Here is a 25,445-nt window from a genome sequence, read left to right as displayed (position 1 = left end):
CTCAGGAAAAATAAAAACATTTTCAATAAGAAAATGTTGATAATTAATTTAAATGCAACATCTAAACGTGCTACATTAAAACGCTTAATTATCAAATACAGTATCATGAGTTTAAATTTTATTCGCAAGTAATGTAGTAGCAAATTTCTGCCTATTTTCTTGAAAGCGCTGCCAATGATATATTACTAATTTTCAATTTGTCTTAAGTCTATGCACGAAAGAAAGCTAAAAAATAAAATATATTACTTTATATTTTATTCGTTCTTTTGTTTTTTTCACCCCTGAATTTCTTGCCAAAAGTATAGATTTATATAGATTGGACCTTTATCGTAATCAAAATTGAAATTACAATGGTAAATATTTAAACATTAGGCCTTAAGATAAAAACTAATTTCACAACTATGTAAGCATGTTTTCTAAAGTCTTTTTTTTTTAAATATTGCATCTAAACATACTTGGAATTACAAAATTTCATTAAATAAGATGGGCAATTGTACAAAAATTGCAAAAATTAAATTTTTTTATATCCATCATAATTTCAAAAGTGAATTAGTATATATTGATTCTTATTTTCATCTATACAAAATTTCACATTTCTATCTAGAACATTTGTAGGTATATGCTTAGTTTTAAATTTCGAAGGACTGGCCACAAATGTGGAAGAAAGCGTTTATTTCTGAATGCAACTAGTACATCATCAAATCATTATGGCTTCAAAAAAATTTGATAATAATAACAACGTTGTTCACTTTCACTGTTCGGCAGTTGCACTATCGTCTTTATAAAGAAGGGAAGGGAAACTTGGGGAACTGAACATTTAAACCATCTCAGAGACTTACTGGAATATTCAGCAAGAAAAGCATTGTTTTTGTTGCAATGCAAAATCAAAACTTTTTTTTTCTGAAAAATGTTATTTGAACAGACGAATGTTGCTTTAATCTAGATAGAAACATTAATTTGAAAAAATTTCACGTTTGGAAAAGTGAAGACAATTTTTCGTGCAAGAAATTCATCATCACTCGCAGTTTTCTGTTCATATGTTACAACTGCCGTTTTTAGAAGTCCTTGAGTTGGTCTCATTTTCTACAAAAGTATATTGTATGGTAACGATAGATTCAGTTAATTTTTATTGGCACTGTATCTGAAATAAGAAATGAATTAACTTTAAGAAATTTGATAAATCTTTGCTGACTAACTCAAAAAGCCAGTTCTCATGTCACATGAACTCAATCACATATGCTCAAGCATTATTAAGTTAATGTAATTCTGCATAGGTGTTGAAGGTGTTAATTTGGAACCAATTTTTGAGCACTTTAATTAATAGAATATCATTCTATTTTTTTTAAATGTAATGAAAGTTAATAAATGTTATGTTTTATCAAAGCAAAGATAGAATTTCAACCGCTTGAAATTAAGCATGTTATATCCTTTGAGAGTAAATTTTATTGACCACAGTTTAGTACATATTATAGTATAATTTTATTTAAATACTTTAAAGATAAGGTTAGGTTATTCTTTTTTTTTGAGGGGGGGGGTCTCCAAAAAGGGCTTAAATTGGAATTAAAATTATTACCTGAATTTGAAGAGGTCTATCGTAGCTCTCAGAAAGCAGTTATGAACATTACCATTAATTGAAATTGGAAAAGTCTAAAGCAAAAAGATAATAATTAATATAAAAAGCCACCAATCAATAGAAAAATTAAGGCTGTATTCTTTTATATCTTGAGGAAAAAACGAATAAAAAAGGAAATGATATCGTTCATAAAATATCAAACTTGAGTTCAGATTTTATATGCTGACATGAGCTTGAAAATCAAAACCTATTTTCGATTATTGAGCTTAAAAAAATTAGCGATGTAATTTGTGGAATCATTTTCTTTAATTGATCCGATGAAACGATTTTAATAGGCTATATTTTTTTCTACATTAAAGCGTATTTCTCAGAGTGTTTATTACATTTTTAAAAGTAAATAAAGTACAAAAAATTTACTGTTTTTACTTTATTGAAATTATTTTTCTGTCAGATTTCATTAAAAACTATTTTGGTGATTCAAATATGACAAACTTCCCTTATTTCTACTATTTTGAAAATACTCCTATTAAAGTAAGCAATATCAAACTAATTTTTTTTCTTAACCAATAAATATAATTACGAAGGAAACAAAATTTATAAAATGATGTGGAACGCACTAATCATTCTATTTACTGGCCAATTGCGTTAGATTTTTTGTTGTTGTTGTTAATTGATATAGTTGTATCACTAAAACCTGAATTTGAAGTCAAAACTTATGTCTTGTCGTAGCCTAAAAATTCAATTCCCTGTGTATTAGATATCCTATTCTATCCAAGATATAGTATTCAAATTTCGTATGTGAAAATGTTCTCTTTAGGCATCTATTTTCTTTATCTTTTTTTGTAAAACATAGTTATTTATCAGATGTAAGACATTTCTTTGCATAAAAGCAGAATTGATTTTGTAAATAGAATTTACATGATTTAAAATATTTCTTAAAAGAATATTTAACAAAAAAGGGAGTTAAAATAAACAAAAGTAGATTTTTCCAAACTAATGTATTGAAAGAAAAAGGCAAAAGAATTCTTGAAATCTATAATATAAAACTGGCAGATAATTGGCAGAATCCTATGTTCAAATTAATCCACTTATGTACATTTTTTTTTTTTTTTTTACTAAAATTTCTTTTCCATTACGAATCTAATTTCAATAAATGTTAAGACAATTTTACTTTATGACATAAAACATGAGTACTATTGAGATTAAAAAACATAAAATTGCTAAGTGAACTATTGTAATATATATACATACACATACATTTTTTCCCTTTTATGAGTAAAGATAATAGCGATTTTGAAGAAAATTCATTCAGAAATATGAGATTGTTCAAATATTAGTAAATAAAACAGCTATAGATTCTCTTATATCTTACTTCTTTTTAAATGCATTTAATTCCGCTATTTATTTTTCTGATAAAAACAGTCTTACTTTTCTATTAATAATAGAATTAATTATCATTTATTGCAAGATAATAATAATAAGATAAATGTATGTACAAGATCTCATAAATGAAAGATCAAATAAAATTTTTACAAAAATTATCGCCATTCCATTATTACCAATTAGCCCGACCGAAAATGCAGCTATGGAAAACTAAAAACCGTCACCCGCGCCAAGTTTTCTTGCCAAAGGTCCAAATCCCAGTAAACCTACGATGCAACAGGGGTAGGGAATGATTTACTGAACGCAAATGTTCCGATACCGCTTGGATCCCCTCTCTGTAAGAGCTTTCGTCTAAGGCCTCATAGTAGGCATTCGTCGCTGAGATGACTTCGATATGAGACCAGAATTTCCCTCCAGCCAGAAATTTTTTCAGGTAGGGGATGAGGCTGTAGTCCGAGGGGGCCATATCTGGAGAATAAGGTGCATGAGGAAGAATTTCAAACTTCAATTCATGCAGTTTTGCCATCACAATGTCAGCCTTTTGGACGGGAGCATTGGCCTGGTGAAACAAGACTTTTTTTCTTGGTTAAACCCGGCCTTTTTTTTACGATTTTGCGCCACCCATCTTGCTGACAAGCTTCTCGTAACCAAAATATCGATTAAAATATGATATGTTCGTTTTTTGGATGCGCCAACAGACTCAGCAACATCTGTCAATTTCAATCGGCAACCATTCATAATATTTTTATGAACTTCTCTAACGATTTCATCTGCAGTGGCTGATTTTGGTCTTCCAAAACGTTCCGCCTTCAGAGTGCTTGTACGACCACATTTAAAGTCCGCAACCCATGTTTTAACAATTGTAAATGAAAGAGCAGATTCCCCTAATGTAGTATCTAGCTAAGTTTTAATATCCTTGGATATAAGCCTTTTATATATATATATATATATATATTATCACAGCTCGCACTTCAGTTTCCTCCGTGTTCGGCTAAAAACATAGGAAGAACATTTTAAAACCGCACAGTGTGAAAACAACTAAACATAAATCTTTTAAAATACGCAAGAAGTATTAAACAAAGATGGTACTTTGAAGTGCTTTAGTCAAAATAATTCTTGGAGCGCCACCTCTAGGTCAGGCCGAAAACTTTTCATCCCACCCTTGTATTAACAATACCATAAATGGAATAAATCTGTAGATAAATTTATAAACAATACATTTTTCTCTTATAAATAAGCCAGTTTGCAGAAAGTCTCTCCCCTCCCCCCTCTAGATTTTATTATGTATCTCGTTTATAAAATTGAAAAACATAGAAGGTAGAAATTTTTAAACACACAAGCCATTTATTTAATTTTTGTTTTATTTTAATATATAATAAATAATTTATTCTGTTAATAATAACTAGAAAAAAATAAATAAGCAAATTTTATTTCGGAATTGTTCAAGCAAAACGCATTGCCAATTTTTTTTTTCAGAGTAATTTTACTATCCAAACTAAGACCCAGGAAATGCTGAGAAAACAAACAAATTCTACTGTCTGAGTTAATATTCCAGTTTAGAAAGAAACAAAAAATAAAAAGTTAAAAAGAAAGTCACCTATGGCTCGGCGAGCGGACAAAGGCCATTGACAAGAACCGAACCTGTCTAAACTGCTGAAACCGCACACCCTCAAGGGAGGGTGCAGACTTCCGCGCGACCATTCATGCAAGAAGACATTTTTATCTCAGATCCCGTTTGGCGATAGTGGATGGGAGGGAGGAAGCAAGTGAAATAATTAATTCACGCACAGGTAGCACCAGCTACCCGCGTAAACCAATCTAGCCGAAATAGATGTTTTAGTTTTGATTCTAAGAAGGGATGTCAAGAGGAGGATAGAGCCACTGTGCAAACGATAATCATGTCAAGGATGAAATGTCGAAAAGTTCACTGTTAGCAAGAGGGGGGACACACACATGCACAGAGAAGGCAGTTATTTAACATATGAAGAGGCAAGGATTTGAGACATACAATGACTTTTAAAAAAAATCGTTCAGTGAAAGGGTCTTTTTGTTGGAGGATGGTTTAAGAACGGCACAACAGCCTTTGACTTCAAAGCAAAAGATTTTTTTCCCCTTCAAGTTTTCGTAAAATAGTATACACTACGAGATGTATTCATCTATTGAGGCATGCGATTCTACAGGTTCTTTTGTTGATTTAACCATGGGTTTTTATTGAAGAGGAAAGAACCGTTTTAGAGCATAAATGAAATGCCTAATACTCAGGAAGTAATTTTTTTTTTCAATTTAATTTTTTTATAATTTTTTTTATTGAATCTATGTACTTGATTTCTGACTAGTAAATGGCGACTTACTTGATGCTCTTTGAAATAATTTAAATTGAATTTTGGAGTTTTAAAAGAAGAACATGCGTATGAATTTGTCTGCTGATTGAAAATATTGAAAAAAAGGCGATATGAAATTTTAAACAATTTATTCACGTGATAGCTTTAATGTCATTATCATTGTAATGTAGATGGAATGGAAAAACAAAGAAAAGAAGTGATAGTCAAACCGAAAATAAATTGACAGATTTAAATTATTCTTTAAAAAAGATTACTTTTTCCCTGGGAATAAACTAGTGAAATATCATGACAGAAGCTGTCTACATATTAATAATAATAAATTGATTACAAATAAAATTAGTTAGAGGGAATTTCGAAAAGGGAAGCAGAGATATTTTAAATATACTCTTCGGTTATTTCGTGTTATGCTGAACAGTAAAAAAAATAGTCTCTAGATTTTTTTAAAAAAATCATATTCCGTAGCAAAGATTATAAAAGTGAACATAAGCATAAATATAGTGTCTAACTTGACATGTTTTTGAATTATTGTATCCATCAAAATCAAATTATGGATTTTTTTCAAAAATTTGATATACATCTATAATTTTTTTGATAAAACTACCTTCTAAATTACATTCATCCAGGATTTCATGTTTTTGAATTACCAGATTCACAGACAAATAAACAAACTTACCCCATCCAAAAGAAACTCCTACGAACAGGTAGGAAGGCAACAGCGGATTACTTTCTATCTAATTAATTGCATATATACCACTCACACATATACGAAGAATCTTTTGTGGAATCGAGTCTCAAATTCTCCATCTGCAAATTCATTCGAGACATCTTTCCACTCTACAATATAACCCTGTAAGTTTAAATCTAATTGGTTCTTTTCAAGTTCTAAGGACCATGACCGAAGAATATCTGAATTTTCCAGAAGTCATGCCATGAGAACCATTGTATTGGGTAGACTACGAAAGGAATTTACTTAAATATGGATTTTTCCGAGATTTGTGAAGGTTTCAAACAAAGATTCATCAAAATGTCGCGGTCGAATTTTTTTGACAAATGCAATACTTTCAACATTTCAAAACAAACAATACACAAACAAATAAAAAAATTAATACAAACTATCATATTTATTCCGCCTTGGACTATTAAAATAAGAAAGAGAAAAAAAATTATTATTTGAAAACGTTCCAGTTTTACACTTCTCAATTACTGAGTTATTAATACGATCTTGGAAAATTTAAAGAAGTGTTTTAAGCTTATATCTATATATACATGTAAGCTATATTATATATCTATATATATATGTAATGATATTTTAAAATCTAATTTAAATCCTAATTAATTTCCTAATTTTTATCTTAATTTAGTCCATATTAATTCCATTCTAAAATGTCTCCTTATTTGCTGATCCAATTTCCAATTTTTATTTCATTAATTCAACACGCGTTCTATAAAACTGTTGGACTCAGCATTTCAGTATTTTCTCACGCTCAGAGTGAAGGGATAAAAATTCTTAATAGTTACCACATTTTTTTAAAGCTATCTAAATTTCCCTTTCCTAAGACTAAAGAAGAAAAAGTCAGTCAAAAAGTGTCAAAGAAATCCCTATCAAAATCTCATTGTAAAATGATCGAAGAAAAAAATTTATTTCTCTTCTGTCCTTGTGTCGCGATGCTCTTGTGTCGCGAACATTAGCTTATCCTGCTCCTTTCTTGTATTATAATATACCTCCCAGGATGAAATAAACCAAAGTTTTAAAATTTCAAAAATTTCTTGTATTCGGCCACGCAATTGTTAAAAGGTTTTACATATATTTATTAGCTAACTTATAAAACGTAAATGCTAATCAAATAAATATACAATTATATAAATATTTTATTCAAATTCCTAACAAATACTTTTAACTGTCATTCTCTTCATCATTTGCTAGTGAATTTTGATTCATTCATTGAGAAATTTCATTAAAAAGGGAACAATTTTCTGTTGAAATCAATTTTACAAAATATAATGAAGCTAGAAAACATTCCTTTGTAGCAAATTTGACTAGAATTTCAAGATTTCGTTATCTGTCTTTATGACTTCACTTATCAACTATTCTTATTAGGAAATACAACAAAAAAAAAGTATTGTAGTCGCTAAAAAAATTCAGTCATAAGATTTTAAAGAATTTTTACGATTTATGTCTGCCTGAATTAGAATTTTTCAAAAAATCAAGTCTATGTATCAGTCAGTCTGTTGTGTCTGTGAATTAAAAAAAAAAAAAAAAAAAAAAAAAAAAACGAAATATAGTTAAAATAATGCATTGAACCATAAAAATTTTGAAATCTGCATCGATACATGGCTTACATCGGTAAATAAAAGGTAATTCATTTAAACATATATTCGATTTTCACCTGTAAGAAATTATTCTCTACGAATAATAAAGGAGAACATGAGTGTGTTGGTTTTTTGACTTAAAATTATCAAATTGACTTAAAATTATCAAATTTGGCACAAATATATTTTGGACAATAAGTGCCTGCACATAGGAGCGATTCTTTAAAATTTTAACTAGAATTTGAATTAACTAAAAATTAAGTAAAATTTTAACTCTTTTAGCAATCATTTTTAAAATTATTATTGCACAAAAAAGTTTTATATACCATTTGAAAATTTGAAAAATCATCTTTTTAATGGCGTCAATTTATAATTGAGCACTCTTTTTCTGAACTTTGACAATCATTCAAAAAACTTTCTTCAGAATTGTTTATTGTTGTAATTAAATTCGAATCTTTTTCGTTGGCTCATCAGATATTTATCTATATGATTTTCTTCCATTGTTGAAAACTAGGAAGAACGTTTCTGCTAGTTAGTTCTGCTTAGTCATTTGATGATTACTAGATGGTTCATTAGATGATTAAAGATATAAAATTAAGAACTGCGAAAGACAGAATGAAATTAGAAAATAGATTCATTTTGATGGCTTATGATACGATGGGACTTCATTCGGTTTAATTCGTCTTTCTGTTTATGGATTTGATTCAAAACTGCAATGCAGATCTGCAAGCTTGGTGCAAAGACCACATATTAAATTTCGTTGTTTTGATTTTCGCAGACATGAATTGTCGAGTTAAAAAATTGATCTGTGAGCGGATTCTGTATAAATTTTTTATACAAAGCAGTCATTTTGATGTAAGGATAACAACAAACTTCATTTAACTTAATTGTTGTATTTGGAAATATTAGGTTCATATATACAACAGCAGACACATATACAGTACACATATTGGTGGATTTTATCCAAAATTTCATTGAGATTTATAGTTCTGATGTAAAGGTCAAGTAACAGACTTCATCCATGCAGCTCGTGGCATTTTTCAATTATCATGTTCATGTATACATAATGTTCATTATCATGTTCATGTATACATAATGTTCATTATCATGTTCATGTATACATAATGTTCATTATCATGTTCATGTATACATAATGTTCTTTATCATGTTCATGTACATATCATAATTCAAAAAAGTGTTTCTCGAACTGAAGAGGTTCTAAAATGTGAGGACTCAGTGATCACTTTGTGAAGCATTGCTTTTCTTTGCTACCCAAAACTATGATGTTTTTTTTACCAAATTTCTCCTCTTCTAAGTGCACCCCTAATGATAAAGTGCAAACTAAATATCTACATATAAACTATGCATTTGAAGACGCTTTCGCACAACTTCTGTCGAACATCTCGTCCTGTAACCCGAAAAAGGTAATTTGAAAAAAAAAGAAGCATTTCTTGTCCTATTACTCATTATAAGCCGATCGTCGAACCAAGATCTACAAGATGAGCTCGTGTTCTTGTATGACTGAATTTCTGCTCGCATCTCAATAGCTTAGATTCAGTACCGAATCAACACATTGCACTCCGAGAAACATCAAAATAAATTTTCCACTTCCTTTATAATGCCTACCTTTGCATCTTTTATCCAAACAAACTATTTATTTTAGTAAAGCAGGACTTTGAGACTTTGGTCGAAATTGTTCTGTTGCGGACGTTGGAATATGTGAACGATTTTCACGAATTATAAATATAAAATATTTTGTCTTCGTTTATATTTTGCATATATCATCTTTTTCTCCTTTATTTTTGAAGCATGAATTTTTAACTTTGCTTTCTATATAGTGCATTATTATTTATTTCGTAAAGTATTTATCGCACGTCATTATTTACTAATTATTATTAAATTATTTATAGCATAAATGAAATTGCAAAAATTACACTGCAAAAATGGTGAATATTCAAGTTTGCAATTGAGTGAGAATAATATTGCAAAACCAAAGATACTTCTAAAATTATTTTTTTTGAGCAATGTATATAAAAACGACTTATAAGAGACAATATTTATAAATCAAATCTATACAAAAATGTCGTCTTTACGTAAAAGTATCTACACTATTCGTGCAGCTCTATTCTAATGTTAAAATTCTTTCGAGAAAAACTCATATTTTAAGCTATAACTCTAGTGAAATGTCTGTGTTTTCATTCAGTGTAAATCCTTTTTATTAGTTTGCACAAAAGCGGTGCAAGGCCAGACGGTCTATAACTTCGCTGGTTAATGAAAGATGACAGCAAAAGGTTGCAGGACAAGGCGTGAATTAAATGACCCAATTGCTGCATCCTTAGATTTCAACAGCTAAATTTCCTCTCGCGTACAGAGTATTTTAAAAAGATGGGGCCCATTTTTCAAGGAAAAAAATAACTACGCTGCAAAATGATAAATATTAATTGAAATGCAATAATTACTTTTTCAGCTTAATAAAAGTTTAATTTTAAAAATGATATAAAAATATATAAAAAAATCATCTCGGCAAGTTGGAAAAAAGAGTTAGATTTCTTATCCTTATTTATTCTTTAAGTTTAGGTTTAAAAATTATTTTCAATCCTTAGACAAAAATAAAGAAATATTGCCTATTAAAGCATCCATAGATAATGATTTTATTGATATCACTTAATTCGACATTTATTGCAAAATAGCTGTGCCAGCTCAGGCATCGTCCTCCTCGTCTACGAGGTCCGTCCCGAAACAGTCCTAATGTTGTTTTAAAACATTAATATAACTAATCAAACGTGTCACCTATACCGGGATCTTTTATGATATAATAGATAAGTAATAATGTATTTGAAAAGAGTACAGAACTTTGAATAGTGGAAAATTCGGAATATCTACTTACTACTATTTTTAAAAAAAAGTGGATTTTACGTTGAAAATGTTATTCATGAAAAGATTTTGATTCCGATCAATGCCATTTATATTAAATAGTATAACAGGATCACAACTCAATAGAACCAAAGATGTGTATTTAATTGGAACATTATATGTGCCAAGGACTTAATTGATTGCAAAATATTCAATAGAAACGAGATTTATCAACTCTTGTAAATTATTATATTTTTATTAATCTAATATTTCAATTTTATACTATAATCAATCATCATTTTTTCGCATATCAATTTCGTAAAATAGCTTTGAGAAATTATTTTACCACATATTTTTAAGGATTTTGATTGCCTTTAGAAAATTTCTTAACATTGAGCGTATGTGATGCTGATTAAGTATACGTGGTTGGTATAAGTTCTTTTTTAAATTTTGTTTTTTAAATAAGAAGAATCTACTTTTTTTTGTTTGGCAGCTGGATCCACGACATCACAACAATTATTTTCCATTTTCAATGATTTTAATTTTCTTTTATATGAAGTATACAAGCAATAAGTATTGTAATCTTCAAAATTTTTTTGAAGATCTTCACAGTTCAGACCTTTCAGAATCTAAAGAAACACACTTTTGTAATTATATCTGTCTGATCGTATCAAATTTGTCAAGGGATAGAAACGTCTGTCGGTCCGTACATTCACATGCATGTAAACGAGATTACTGAAAAACGCAAACGTAGATAAAAGAAATTTGATATGTGATGCAATGTATGTATACAATTTAAATGTCTATATTTGGACCTATTGAAAGAAAATTCTGACATATGAGTGCTTATTTCTTCATAATACGATGCACAAAACGCTCATGTGCAGGAGTCTGAAAATAAAAATCTGAGTATTCCTTTTCTTGCCTTTATCAAGGTTTAAAATTTTAAATGCAGGGGGAGATGATTACAGAATATGCAATAAAATTCCGGGGGAAACATTTTTTCAGATTTCAAAGTAAAACGATCTAATGTTCTTTCTTAAAAATTGGTATTCAAATGAACACGGTCCGAGCTCCGCTATTCGAAAATCGAACTATCTGAATGGAAACATTTACCCTATTTTATTTTATGAATCAAGGAGTCATCATGATTTCTGCTTAAATTAAAATTATGTTATGATGTTCAACTGGCCCAGAACTATCGTCTTTCCGATATTTTCAGAAATAAATCATAAACAGGCCATTGTGATATTTTGATATCAGAAAAACTTCCAGTGAAATAAACTCAAAAGGATTTTCTTCTTTTAATGAAATCAAAATGTTGCGATTGAAGTGAATAAAAATTGAATTTTCTTCATAGCTGATAAAATAGCTGAAAAATAAAGATGTTTTTCCGATTACTTTTTAATTTGCCTTTTATATGAAAAACGGATGGCAACGGTTCGAAAGGTAGAAAATCTCACTAAAAACTCTACATAAAATGAGCTTAAACGTTCATTAAAACGGTGGTAAACAAAATTTTCAACTATCTTCTCAAAATCTTCTCAGATAAACTTTTTGAAACGGAAGTATGAACCACTCGATCAAATGCAGGCGTCATGATGGTGATGTTTGACACGGGGATGGATGATCGAATTTTCGTGGTTCGGTGGTTTCGAGATTTCACGCTCTACTGGGTTTTTGAAAATATCGTATGAGTGTGCAGAATGAGCAGTTTTAAAACCGAAGCACGCGTCGTCAAAAATGAATGTGAGCACGTGATAAACTCAGATTCGCGCCGGCAAGAGGAATGTCATCTTAATAATCTAGTCGAATCATACAGTATAATTATAAATGAATATTTCAACTTTTCTGTGCTAATAAAAGAAAACAAAACAAGGTGCCGGCGTCCTGGCATAGGGGTAGAGCGCCTTCCCCGTGATCTGGGTGTCCCGGGTTCGAGTCCCAGTTTGGGCATTCTTCTTCTGTGTTCTATCTGCGAGGTGTGTGAATGTATCTCTCTGTAAAGAGGGATTGTACAAGCGAATGTGACGCATGAAGTAACTAAGTTGTACTCTTGGCCCTAATGGGTGCTACTGAACAAACAAGAGACCCTCACTCGGCTTAAATCACTGACAGATCTGTCAGCGGGCTTGTAAAGTGCCATAAGTAACAACAAAACAAGGTACAGCTGTTTTGTTCGTCGGAAATTACAAATAACATTTGAAAGTTTAAAATCAATACAGTTATAAGTAGGGCCGGGCGATAACCGAACTTCATTGTCGCGATATATCGTCCAACACATATCGATATTTTCGGATACATCGTGATATCATAATTTATTTAAAATTACACTTTTGAGTGTGAAAATGCGAGTTGCGAATAAAATTTTGGATTTAATCTGAATGAATCCTTCTTTGCTTTTATTTCTGAAGATGAATATTTAACGATTAAACAAAGGACAGTCAACAATCTTCTGATAACTGCAATCATTTTCCATCATTCAATGAGGGAACAGAAAACAGTTTAGTTTAGTTTAGTTATATTAACGTCCCGTTTGAAGCAACACTAGGGCTATTTTGGGACGGACCTAGTAATTTTGAACCGCGGTCAGACGACGAGGACGACACCTGAGCTGGCACCCCCCCTCTCCACACCACACCAGCCGGAGGACGTTTGGTCAGGACGGATTTAACGTGCAACAGACCCCCTTACACGACGGTTCTTCGGTGGAATCGGGTCCCGAACCTGAAACCCTCCGGTTCCGAAGCAGAGACCTTACCACCAGGCCACCGTGGCCCTACCGAAAACAGTTTATTCCAAAATGAAATGTTTAAAACAAGTATTTTCATATATTAGAATATGGCAATATTTATACAAATATTAACAAAAATTAAGTATCAAGGTGAAAAAGAATGAAAAGCAACAAAAATAAACACTAACCGATAACCAAAACGAAATCGAAAACGCAAATGAATGGTGACTATCGACTTATTGCATCGCAATTCATCATGAACTATTATTCATGATCATGATTTCGATAGATCGATATTTTTGGAAAACTGGCATCGAAGAATCAATTTTTCAAAAATATCGATTTTTCTCGATAAATCCGAAATCGGCACTGCCTTAGTTATAAGTGTTCATTGTAAGCCCCCTTCAAAAATACGAACGATAACAAAACGATAGGATAGCTCATCTAATACTTTTTCAACGTCTTTGACCTGTCGCTTTGAAAGCATGCAGATATACATGTCTTAAGTTCATTATCGTCATTTGGTAGCAGTTAAACAAACACTTAAGCCCAATAAAAGAAAATCAAATATCGTCGTTCACGCATATTTGCATCCATTCAAAGCTTCACACCAAGAATGCAGAAAAAATAGTAGGATGAGATATCGTACCGTTTTAGTTTGCTTCCTGAGATGCACGTGGTGGCAAAAGGTGGTGTGGAAGTTTGGAGTGGGGGTACCAGCTCAGGTGTTGTTCTCGTCATATGATCGCGGTCCAAAATGACGAGGGCCATCCCAAAACAGCCCTACTGTTGCTTTAAAACGGACGTTAATATAACTAAATTTAACTATCCCCTGCAGCCCCCGCATTTTCGAGAGATATTATAAAATAAAGCTTTCACAGAGTCCTCAGAATTAGTAAAAGTATCCATTTCGCCATTTTTACTTGCTAATATATTTAAAATAATCAGGTAAAATCAAAGATTTTGTCACCAACCTCGACTATTGATCTGTCTTAAATATGTGTTTCGTATTAAAACGCATTACTCTTAAATATATCACTGATGCTCCTCTGTACCACTATCACAATCCGATTTCGAGAAATATAGTAAAATAAAACTCCCACTTTCAAGAATTGGACAGATTTCTCCAATGTTCTTTGATTTGATTTATTAATAACTAATAAATTAGAATGATCTATGTTTATTGTAGAAGAATAACCCAAAATAATATTTTTACTGTGTTTGATTAAATTAATAATATGATGAATTTAACAGCTGGTCGCCAAAGACGACAAGTCATTCCATTGCATTCAAGCTTTCTGAGGGAACTTGGTATTAAGTTTTCGAAGAGCAAGTTTTGAGTAGGTATCTGAATCTGAGCGAGTAGGTTGGTTACGCTGAATAGAATAGCAAGAACATTTTTGAAATTCGTTGCAATTTAGCCGCGGCTGTTTGACCTTTTCTGCTCAGCGTTATTCCGATCGATAGAACAGTTTACATTACTCCGATTTGGTTCATGAAAAGACACAAAAGAATTTTCACACCTCCTAGTTTTGCAAAGCAAGGATCTTTTCAAAAATGGTATCTGGGTGGGGAATTAATTCATTACGCTTAATACGCTTGGGTCTATATTTTATAGATATATAAATTTTTCAAGCATTCAATGTTAAAAAAAATTTGTAATTCTAATATACGAAAGAAATAATCGTAATCATCAAATAACTTAATCCGAGAATCTCAATAATTTAAGCCAACTAGTGTTGTGTAGAAGTTTGGTTAGGTGGTGCCAGCTCAAGTGTCGTCATTTTCATCTGATCGCGGTTCAAGATTACGAAATCCGTCTCAAAATAGCCCTAGTGTTGCTTTAAAAAGGGACATTAATATAACTAAACAATTTGGAATCTCACAGAGATTTTTAAAAAAAATCATTTCACCATCTCATTTTTTTTATGAGTCTGGCAACTAATTAAAAATTAAGTAAGATAACTAAAAATTGAGATGTAAATTTTGGAAAAAAAGGTTTAGATAAGTATCAAGTTTTGCACGGAATTCTTCCCTAGAAAATCTATCCGATAGCGCAAAAACGCAATGAGATTGATGAATGAAATTTAGGTTTGGTCTTATCACCAGTTCATGAATCTGTATCAAATTTTGAACCAAAACCATCAACGAATCGACTGTTTGCCTTCCAGTCTATTCATGTGTATATGAAAGCGATAATTCAAAATAGCAATGATCTAGATTAATGAAACTTGAAGCCGGCGTCCTAGCCTAGGCGTCCCGGGTTCGAGTCCTGGTTCGGGCATGGTTGTTCTCTACCCTGTGTTCTATCTGTGAAGTGCGTGATTACCCCCCCCCTGTAAAAAGGGGTTGTGCAAGCGAACATGTGCGTGTTTCATCTTCAAATGAGCTAGAAGTCAGACTTCTGCCCTCGGGTGCTCAGGAGTCTTTACCCTCAGAAACTACTGCGCAAAAACCTGGCTTAAAATAGTCACACGACAACTATAAAAACAATGAAATTTGATATGTCGCTTTATCAAAAATTGCTGATTTGTATCAAATTTTTTAAACAATAACTATAATACAAACCTAAACATAAAGTATCTCTCATACTTATCATAGTTTTGAGTACAATAGACTCCCGAGTATCCGGCATAATGTGGCGGAAGGGTAGGCCGGAGCTTTATGAACTCATTTCTTTTCGCAACAGTACCAGAAGTTTTTATACCAAAACTCACTGCTATAAAATATGTATTTTCTCACATTGTATTGAGTACGTGGCGAATTTCATCCCATTATCCCTATTATCGCAATATGAACGCCCTCCCTTTATCGCAATATGAACGCAGCTTCTGTCCGGAGAATCATAGAGGCAGTTGCCGGCAACATGCCGAGTCAAAATAGAAGGCTCTGTACTGGTTGTTTATTTGTGTTTACATACTGCATTGCAAAAATTTATTAGAGAAAAATTAAACTAAAAGATATAAACTGTTCACATTTTAACATGAATTCTGTACACTTCACTGTGGTATACTTAAAAAAGCATTAAGCCCCACCCCAAGAACAATTTAACGCAATAACTGTACCTACTGAGCAGTTATAATCAGGAACAGCGGCAACAACTGAGGCCCAGTACACACTGACGAAACAATGAACAACGAGCAGAACGCTGCTCTTTTCCTGTCTCGTATTTTGCACACTACACGTAACAGGATTCTAGCAGACGTACGCTTCCAATGCCTTGACAATGTTGTCGATGCAACGCTTTGCCTTCATCAATTAATCACAATAAAGAAAACTAGGACGGATAGTACGGAATCCGGATAGTCGCAAACCGGATACTGGAAGTGTGCTGTATATAAAAAGTCAAAAGGAGTACACCCTTGTTGATTGTACTAACTTTTAATTTCATATAACGCGGATTTGCATGGTACAACGTTTTTTTATAAACCTGAGAGTTCAATCGAACAATACGAGAGTTATTTATATATGAATATGTTCTAAAGATAAATTGTGTCTTTGCAACTTCAGTCTAAAGCTAATTGCAAATTGCGTAGCCTGATTTGTAAATGTTTGGTATCATACAATAATATTTTCTTTACTATTATACAATTATGCTAAAAACAGTTTTCTTGGTGACAGTTTAACAACAGTTTAGCAAAGTGAGGTGAATTTTTGCCATATCCAGTTTTTAAAAAAATGGTCCGAATCTTTATCATATTATTAACTCTAACCGCAGATTTTAGTTTTTTTATGAAAACCCTAATAAAACGATATTGCTTTTGGTGTAGATTCCAACGATTGATTAAAACAGAATTAAAATTATTTACAATAGACAGAAATTTAAAATAAATATACAGAAATCTGGAATCAAATCAAGCAGAAGTTTACAATAACTTTCAAAGTTTTTACTTATTTCGAAAAATATTTTTAAATAAATTTTAAAACAATATCTGCAGGTAATTCAAAACAGACATTTAAAACAAAATTTCGTAACATTGTGCCTCGTTAAATGAAAAGGGTTTTTGAACTTACCGTCCAATGAAAATACATTGGTTTTTAAATGAAATTAATGTTTGTGGCAAATTCTTGTGGTTTACATTTTTATTACAACCTTGTCTTTGAGGCTTTTCAAAGATAATGGTAAATCAGCTTTATTTAAAAGAAAACTGAATAAATAGTAGTACACAACGTTTAAATGTAGAAATAAAATAAACGCATAAACACAAAATGCTTTTTTTTATGTTTTTCTTAAATTTTGTTACAAAATGCAACATCTGAATGGGCATGTTAAATACTAATTATTTTTTGGGAACTAGCATTTAATTTTTCTGGTTGGTTCGCCAAGATAATTATCATTTTAGTTGATAAGCCGGGATTAATGGTTGCTAAAAATTCCGTTTAAATATTTTGTATAACTTTTCTATAATGGCTTTCTCAATTAAATATTTTTAAATCTCCAATTTTCATAGACATATAACTCGTATTATTTTAAAAGCCTTATAGCATTCGGTTTATTGTGCTATAATTTTCTGTCCTATTTTTATGCATCTAATTATATCACAGGAAATAGGAGCACTTTTTAAAAATTAGTGCACATTAAACATTTTTCATTATTGCTTAATTCAAAAGTTAAATCTTAAATGTAAGCGAAAGAGAAAAAAAAATCAAAATTTTTATTAAAAGCGTGCTTTATATTAAAACTACTCAATATAGAAAAATAGATCGAATCTTTGTATCTGGATCATCAGTAATGAGGAAAAAAAACAAAGAGAAAATATTAGTATCAATAATGAAAACAATTTGAGTTTCACTTCAATAATGAAATATATTGCTGCAAAATGCACTTTATATATATATATATATATATATATATATATATATATATATATATATACTTTAAAAAAATTAAAAATATAAAAAGCTGTACGGAAAAATAATAAATATCATTGAAAAGTTAATCTTTAAATTTTAATATCGCGTAAAAATCTGTTTTCGGAAGTTATGACGAAAGAACATCAAAATGTCGAGTAATTTATAATTAAAATTTGTAAATTGCTTCGAAATGCATAACCTTATACTCTAAAGTTTATGTGTATGTGTATATATAGTTGGTAGCTTTAGGTCAAAGGACATATTCTTAAAGCGTCAACACACTTACATACACCTATCAAATAACTGACTCTCCGACCCGTCTGAAGGCACACGGATAAAAATTGAACTACAGTAACACTGGCGGGAACTGTGGTTGAGTCATAAGGACCATCACCGACCACGGTACAACGCTTCCCTTGGGAAGTACATCCTGCCATCGATGGGAGGAGCCAGACTCCTACCTTTTCGTGTATCCTTCAGGATGGTGAGAACCAACCACCCTTTCCGGAAGCTTCTCATCCTCAATTACGAGGTCCCCTCCCCGTGTTGGCACTTACGTATACATACAAACGTGCATACAGAGACATTCATCTTTGTTATTAATACAGCCAAAAGCAGGGATAATTCATTTACAAAAATTTATATGATTGCAATAAAAATTTACCTCTAAAAGTTTTAAAAATTAACCAAGGGAATTAGATTTTTAAAGCAGAAATGCGTGCGTGTGCATTGTGAATCAAGGGAAATAGGAAAGTAATGGCACTCGCAGAAATGAATAATACAAATTGTTCATTGTTAAACTTTCTCATATACAAAGTATAGAGAAAATATTATTATCATCAAAAAATTCAACTTCGAGATTCTACTTTTATTATATTCCACTCTTTGAATATCCACTTTTTTGACCTTCCTGAGTTCGTAAAGCATTTTCTTGGCATTACGCTTGTTTGTCTGTTTGCGAAAAAAAGATCATTTAAAAAGTACTTTGATCTAGGCTGATGAAATTTAGTATATGGCCTTGACACCAAATCTGTAGATTTCTATCAAATTTTCAGTGAAATCTATTCAGTTCGAATATAAGTTACCACAATAATTACAAAACAAAGAGAGCTAGAAGGACAAAATTTAATGCGTAGGTTTAATGTCTAAAGTGCAGATACCTAAGAAATTTGGAACAAAATCCGTCAAGGGGTTGGCTTTCTGTCGGTCTGTACTTTCAGAAGCAAGTAAACGCGTTAACTCAAAAATGCAATGCCAAATACATATGAAATTTAGTAAGCGATTTTTTAATTATAAATTCATTTCTATATGAAAATTTGGTGTGAAAGCAACGTATCTAAAATATAAATTCAATTTCAGGTGCCTATTGCTAAATGCCAGAGATTAATCGCCAAAAAAATCGCCAAGTATTCCACAATAGATTTAATAAAAATGCTAAATCATCAATCATCTAACCAAAGATCAATATTCGCCGATGTCTTGCAAGGTGTTTGTAGCCTTATGCAGGATTCATAAAAATAAAAATTTAAACACTCATGACATTCTCAGCCTTGCCAAAAGGTCCACAATTTTAGGCGGTGTAAGGGGGGGATAGCAATTTCATTAGAGAATTTGCGAGAAAATTTTGGGGAGACCATTCTGGATGTTTCAGTTTAAAAAGTATAAATTTCATTTTTTTTTTATTTTGTAATAATTACAAATGCTATTGGCAGTAAACACTACAATAACGCAATCAAAGCCAACAGTGACAAACCGTTAACGGAAAAGGCAAATTTCAATACAGTTTGCAGAAATTTAATGAAAACAAATTAAATCGTTATGTTGCTTAATACATTAATGCATTGATTTTTCATACTCGGAAGTAATGGCATACTTATAAAGAACTAGGCAGAAAGTTCAAGAAAAATTTTTAAACTCACTCAGGTGGAAACACTCTCAACTTTTATTTAATTTCTTTTATGTTAGTAAAGATAAAATTTTGTAATTGAATTTTTATGGAAATTTTGGAATTCATGGAAATTTTGTGCATATATAATGCAATTGCAACTTAATATTTTCAGATTTTTTTCCCGATTTAATCAATTCGTTTTAGTTAAATTTTAATTCCATATATGCATATCCTATACGGCAGTGACTTTGAGAAAAATGGGATTGAAATATTCCACGTTATTTATAATAGGGAATTTTAAATCATACTAAAGACTAAAAAGTAGGAAATAATAAGCATAACATTCATTAAAAAATTGCAACTGTTTTTATTTATAAATATTTATTATTTTATTATATTATTTTATTTACATTCATTTATTATATATATATTTATAAAATGTAAATATAATAATTTTTTAAAGCAGAATCGTGGGCGAAGACAGAGAAGACATTTGAATTTTTAACTTCGTTTTATTCCATCCCGGGAGGCATGATTTATGTACAAGCAGGACGCGACTAGGCACATCCGTTCAAACGCGATACAAGAGCAGATTCTGTCAAGAGCAGTAAAAGAGAACAATAATATTTTTTCCAGTGTTTAAATATTATGTGATTCTGATAGGGATTTTTTTACACGTATCGATTTAGACAAGGGGAATTTAGGTATCTTTTAAAAGAATTTGTTTAGGTTAGTAATTTTTTTATCCCTTCACTCGGAGCATGAGAACCGTTGACTTAAGCATTATTACAGAGATTCTGTTGCATTAATTAAATAAAAAAGGTTGAATTAGATCAGGAAATAAGATAACATTTTCGAATGAATTTAACATGGGCTAAATTAAGATAAAAACTAGGAAATTAATTAGGATAAAATTAAATGTTAAAATATCATTTTATATATATATATAACAAATGAATCATATATAATATATGATAAATATTATATTTACCAAATTAATAATGAATAAATAAATAAAATTAATGTAACTGAATATTATTTATTTATTTTTATAAAAATATTATATTTTTTATGAACGTTTCCCTCCTTTACTATTAACGTCCCCTTTTTTTTATCAAAAAATATTTCCCACTTTTAAACAACTCAGCAAAAGTTTTTTTTTTTTTTTTTAAATTTAAAAAGCACAGCTTGGAATAGAAGACTGGTAATTAAAAAACAAACAAACAGCATTTTAGGAGGAGACACGGCATTCAATAAATCACAAGTTGTTTTCTCATATTCGACAAACAGTTACAGTGATTGTTTCATCTTTGGGTCAGTTTGAATGACAGCTCGACTAAAAAAAAAAAAAAAAAAAAAAAGCACTTTAATATCCACAAGATCATATTTTTATAGTTATTCGCAACCGTGTTAAAAAAAATCAATTTATTACAATCACGACAGTAATTTCACTCTTGATTGAAATGTTTATTGCCGTACTGGAAACTCTCGGGTCTTATGACGAGGCCTCGAGTCGAATTTGACCTTCAGACACTTTGTTTTACGACTTTGGGAATAAATTTGAATATTTTCTTTCAGGCTGTTCATTTAAAAGAATACAATCTTCGAATTAATTCTTTGTTTTATTTTTAATACTCAAAATGCAAAAAGGTGAACATCAAAAGGTCATTCAGGAAAAGAAAAAAAAGTATCAATTTACAGTACCGCCCTTTCATTTTTGATGCCCCAGGCAAATATTTGAAGTGGCCCCCCAACAGATTATAAAAACTGAATAGATAAAATATTTCAATCTTAAAACAAGAAAGGAATATGTAAATATTTGTTTATATTAAATCAGTTATGCATTGTTTATTAACATCAATATTAACTCTTTGCAGTCGGATGGTGACTCCCACCATTCAAGGCGATGCACCATTTTGACGTTTTATTTATTTGTTTTTCAATTTGGATTGTTAAAAAAGCCTACAGAATGGTAAAAAGGTGTAGATTAGTTTTTCAAAGAAATTTGACTTACAATAATTATGTATATTTATTTTTCAGAGCAATAAACAAATCTTTGTATTAGGTAAATAATTATGCATAAAATTACTTTTCCAAGCGTTAATAAAGTACAACCCTAGTTAACCGAACCAAAGGGGGAACTGTTTCGAATAAGATTTTTTCGGTTAACCCATGATCATCCATTACCATTTTGTATTCAATTATTTAATTAAACACATTACTGAAATTTTTGACCATAAACGAATTCAAAATTCTTTTTTTGTGAGCTACAGTTATGACTTTCATTAAAGTTAAAATGGAAGTTTAAGTTTATAGAAGTTACAGAAGTATATAATTTAATAATTGTTTATAGCATATAAACTACTCCATCAAAATAATTTCGCAATTTCGCGGAGATAATCGCGATTATCTTCATGCAGTTTTTGGATTTGCGATTTTAGAAGCATTTTGGATAATCGAATTTGGTTGTCCGGAGTTTTAGCTAAATTAAAAAATGATATGTGCAAAAAAAAAAAAAAAAAAAAAAAAAAATTGATCTTGAGATTCTGATGGATTTGTATAGGATAGTTTGTATAGAATTATAGAATAGTTTCTGAAGTTAATGTCAAAAAGTATCAAAATTGCAAAATCGGAGGGTTTTTTGCTTACTTGTAAAAAAGACATATTTTGTGCAAAACTTGCTATTTTAGTGATGATGAACAAATTTATAATTAAAATCGTTTCGCTTCAATCATCTTTGTCCAAAGATAAACCATACGCTACCATGGCAATAAAGTTCGATTCGAATTGGATAACTTTTAGAATTGTTATGTTCTTATACAAACGTAATTTCGAAAAAGATCCAGATTTGGGGATGTTAAAAACATAGAGAATCATTAAACTGACGACGGCAATTTTTTCCAATCTTCTTTTACACTTTTAACTATTTAAAATTAAGACTGCTTCATTTCGTTAGTATTTTTAATATGTTCGCAAGTTCCGAATTAATCTCTGATTGAAATATGGTTGATTATAATATCTGCCTCGCTATGTTTAAAAATATGACAACGCATAAACAGGCGCTATTTCCTCTCGAGTCTCGCCGAAAAATATGTTCTGCATCAAAAATTCTACACTTTAAAATAAAGAGTATCTTTGTGAATTGAATCGATGTGATGAATTCGGCCGTAAATTTTCAGACAAATAAAACAACAACAACAACAAAAAAGATACTGCAATATTTCTACTTAAGTAATTGGCATAAAGGTCGATATGGTGAATGGTTTTTCCGAATAATTTCCTTTTTTTATAATTATAAAGAAAAGTCAATCTGAACAAATAAATAAATTCTAGATTATTCGCACAAATAATTTTTTATTTTTATTGATTCAAGGAACAGATATAGACGATCCGTTAATGGTAATATTACTAAAGTACCAAAAAATGTTCGAAATTAGTTCGATTAAAATGAATTCGTCGAGAATAATATTTTATAAAATCGAAATGAGTCTACTTAATAAACGTATATAAAATTCAGCAGAATTTTAAATAATTTGTACGTATTCATCTATAATTTCAGATAGGCTATAATGCAAATACATACATATATGTTTTCCATTTATTTATTTTTATTAGAAATATAGACTATTTATGTCTGATATTGGAATTTTTATTCATAAAACAAAAATGAAATGTAAATTTTAGTAATCAAAGAACTTTGGAATACTGCCTCTAATAATGAAAAAAAAAATATTTAAGCTATGATATAAATTTTGAATGGTGCGACTCGGATAATTCGAAGCTGACAGGATTTCTAAAAAATCAAACAATGCACAAATTTAACTTTTTAAAAAATGAGTTCCTGTTAATAATACGTAAAATAAGCATTTGAAAGACCAGAACAATTCAAATTAGCTAGGAATTCGAATAAAAATTCTTTTCCAACTAGCCAATTTCTTCTGCATGGTTAATCTTAAACACATAAAGAAAATTGCAATTAAATTATTGACTTAATAATTTTTAAATTTTTAGTTTATTTTTAAACTAAAACAATCAATACTTTGTATTACTTATACATCATATTGCAGTTTATTAATTTTTTAACAGAAAATTGATAACTGTTAATGACATACGTTATCACTTGATGGATTTAGATATTTTACGACCCTAGGCAATATACATTATGAACCCCTCATTTAATAAACTAGTCAATTTATTTTATATTTGCACTCAAGTGTAATTGTGTTAATAAATAAATGTGTTAATAATTTATTGTATTTTAGTTCATTTTTTTTGTTTTGCTTAAATTCGAAAAATGTATTCGTTTTAATTAATTTATTCTTCAGATTTTACGGATCCATATTTATATGTAATATTATTTATATGCAGCATTACTTAAGCAGACATTCTGTATTTTTAAATATTATACTAGTGCGTAATGAACATATAAGAGTTTTACCAATTAATTATAATTAATAAAAAGTTAATATTATCGTTATATTTTATATTCATAGAATTTATATTTTTTTAATAAATTTTTTTCATTTGATAATTATGAAAATAAAGATAAATCGATAATCCTGTAGTACTTCTCAATTTAGCGGCCCTTGTTTTGTTCTTGTTCATTTTATATTGAACAATTCTCCGCCTTTTATACTACTAAACACTTAACACTGACTATAAAGTACAAAGTTATGAATAATGATGCATAAAAACAACTACAAAAATGTAAGAAAATGGTAATCATAATTCTAATCCATTTTTATTGCATTTTTCATGTTTTGTGTGTGATCTATTTTGGTGCTTAAATAGAATTTACACAAATAGCTAATAATTATATTTTAGAGAAGGAAAAGTGCAATCGCTTCATAATCGGCCAAATCGATAACTAAGTTTCAAAAAGAATTTTGTTAAATAATCGTTTTTTCAACGAATTTTACTATAAATTAATACATATGAATAGGAATAAAGGTAACAAAGTCTTTTGTTGCATTAAGAATAATTAAAAACAATTTATTGAAAAATTATTTCGTAAACCTTGATTTTATTTATTTGAAGAATTATAATTAAATAAAAAAAATGAAAGATTACGCATTTTAACAAAATAAATAGAAACTTACTCTTTTAACAAATGTGATATTTATATCAATAAACAAAATAGCATCACAAAAACCAAACAAAAACCATCATTTTAGATGTAACAGATATTAGTGTTATTTTTAAAACAAAATAGCAAACGATAAAAATGTACTCACGCATAAAAATCGACGTTTGGTTGCTGGAGAACTTTTGCACCAACACAAGGCTAACATTTTTCTTCCAAATATGCCAGTAAAATTTCTTTAAAAATTCCAAATTCTCGGAAGTAATTCCAATTTGAACAAACATCGGCTTGCAATTATTTTTCACAGTCACAATTTTTTTTTTTTAATATTATTGACAATTCAATTATTTTTTCAAATGCGGGATTAAACACACAAACAATTCGAAGAATTTTCTCTCTTTTTATTCAGTGCGGAAATATTCGTC

At 30.1% G+C, this 25,445-nt stretch overlaps 1 protein-coding gene across 6 annotated transcripts in view; it reads right to left on the bottom strand.

Annotated features, from left to right (window-relative positions):
• The window catches only part of LOC129965543 (tensin-1-like), a 474,618-nt gene extending 449,375 nt beyond the window's left edge, over positions 1-25,243 (bottom strand). For all 6 annotated transcript variants that reach the window (XM_056079518.1, XM_056079523.1, XM_056079519.1 and 3 more), the window contains exon 1: positions 25,172-25,243. In XM_056079518.1, the coding sequence (XP_055935493.1) occupies positions 25,172-25,228 (57 nt within the window). In that variant the 5' untranslated portion in view covers positions 25,229-25,243. The remainder of the gene's footprint in view (positions 1-25,171) is intronic.
• Positions 25,244-25,445: the final 202 nt, after the last annotated feature.

The sequence above is a fragment of the Argiope bruennichi genome, chromosome 4 (genome assembly GCF_947563725.1).
Source record: "Argiope bruennichi chromosome 4, qqArgBrue1.1, whole genome shotgun sequence".
Lineage (NCBI taxonomy): Eukaryota > Metazoa > Arthropoda > Arachnida > Araneae > Araneidae > Argiope > Argiope bruennichi.
The sequence above is the reverse complement of the archived record's forward strand: the minus strand, read 5'-3'. Positions and strand labels throughout refer to the sequence as shown.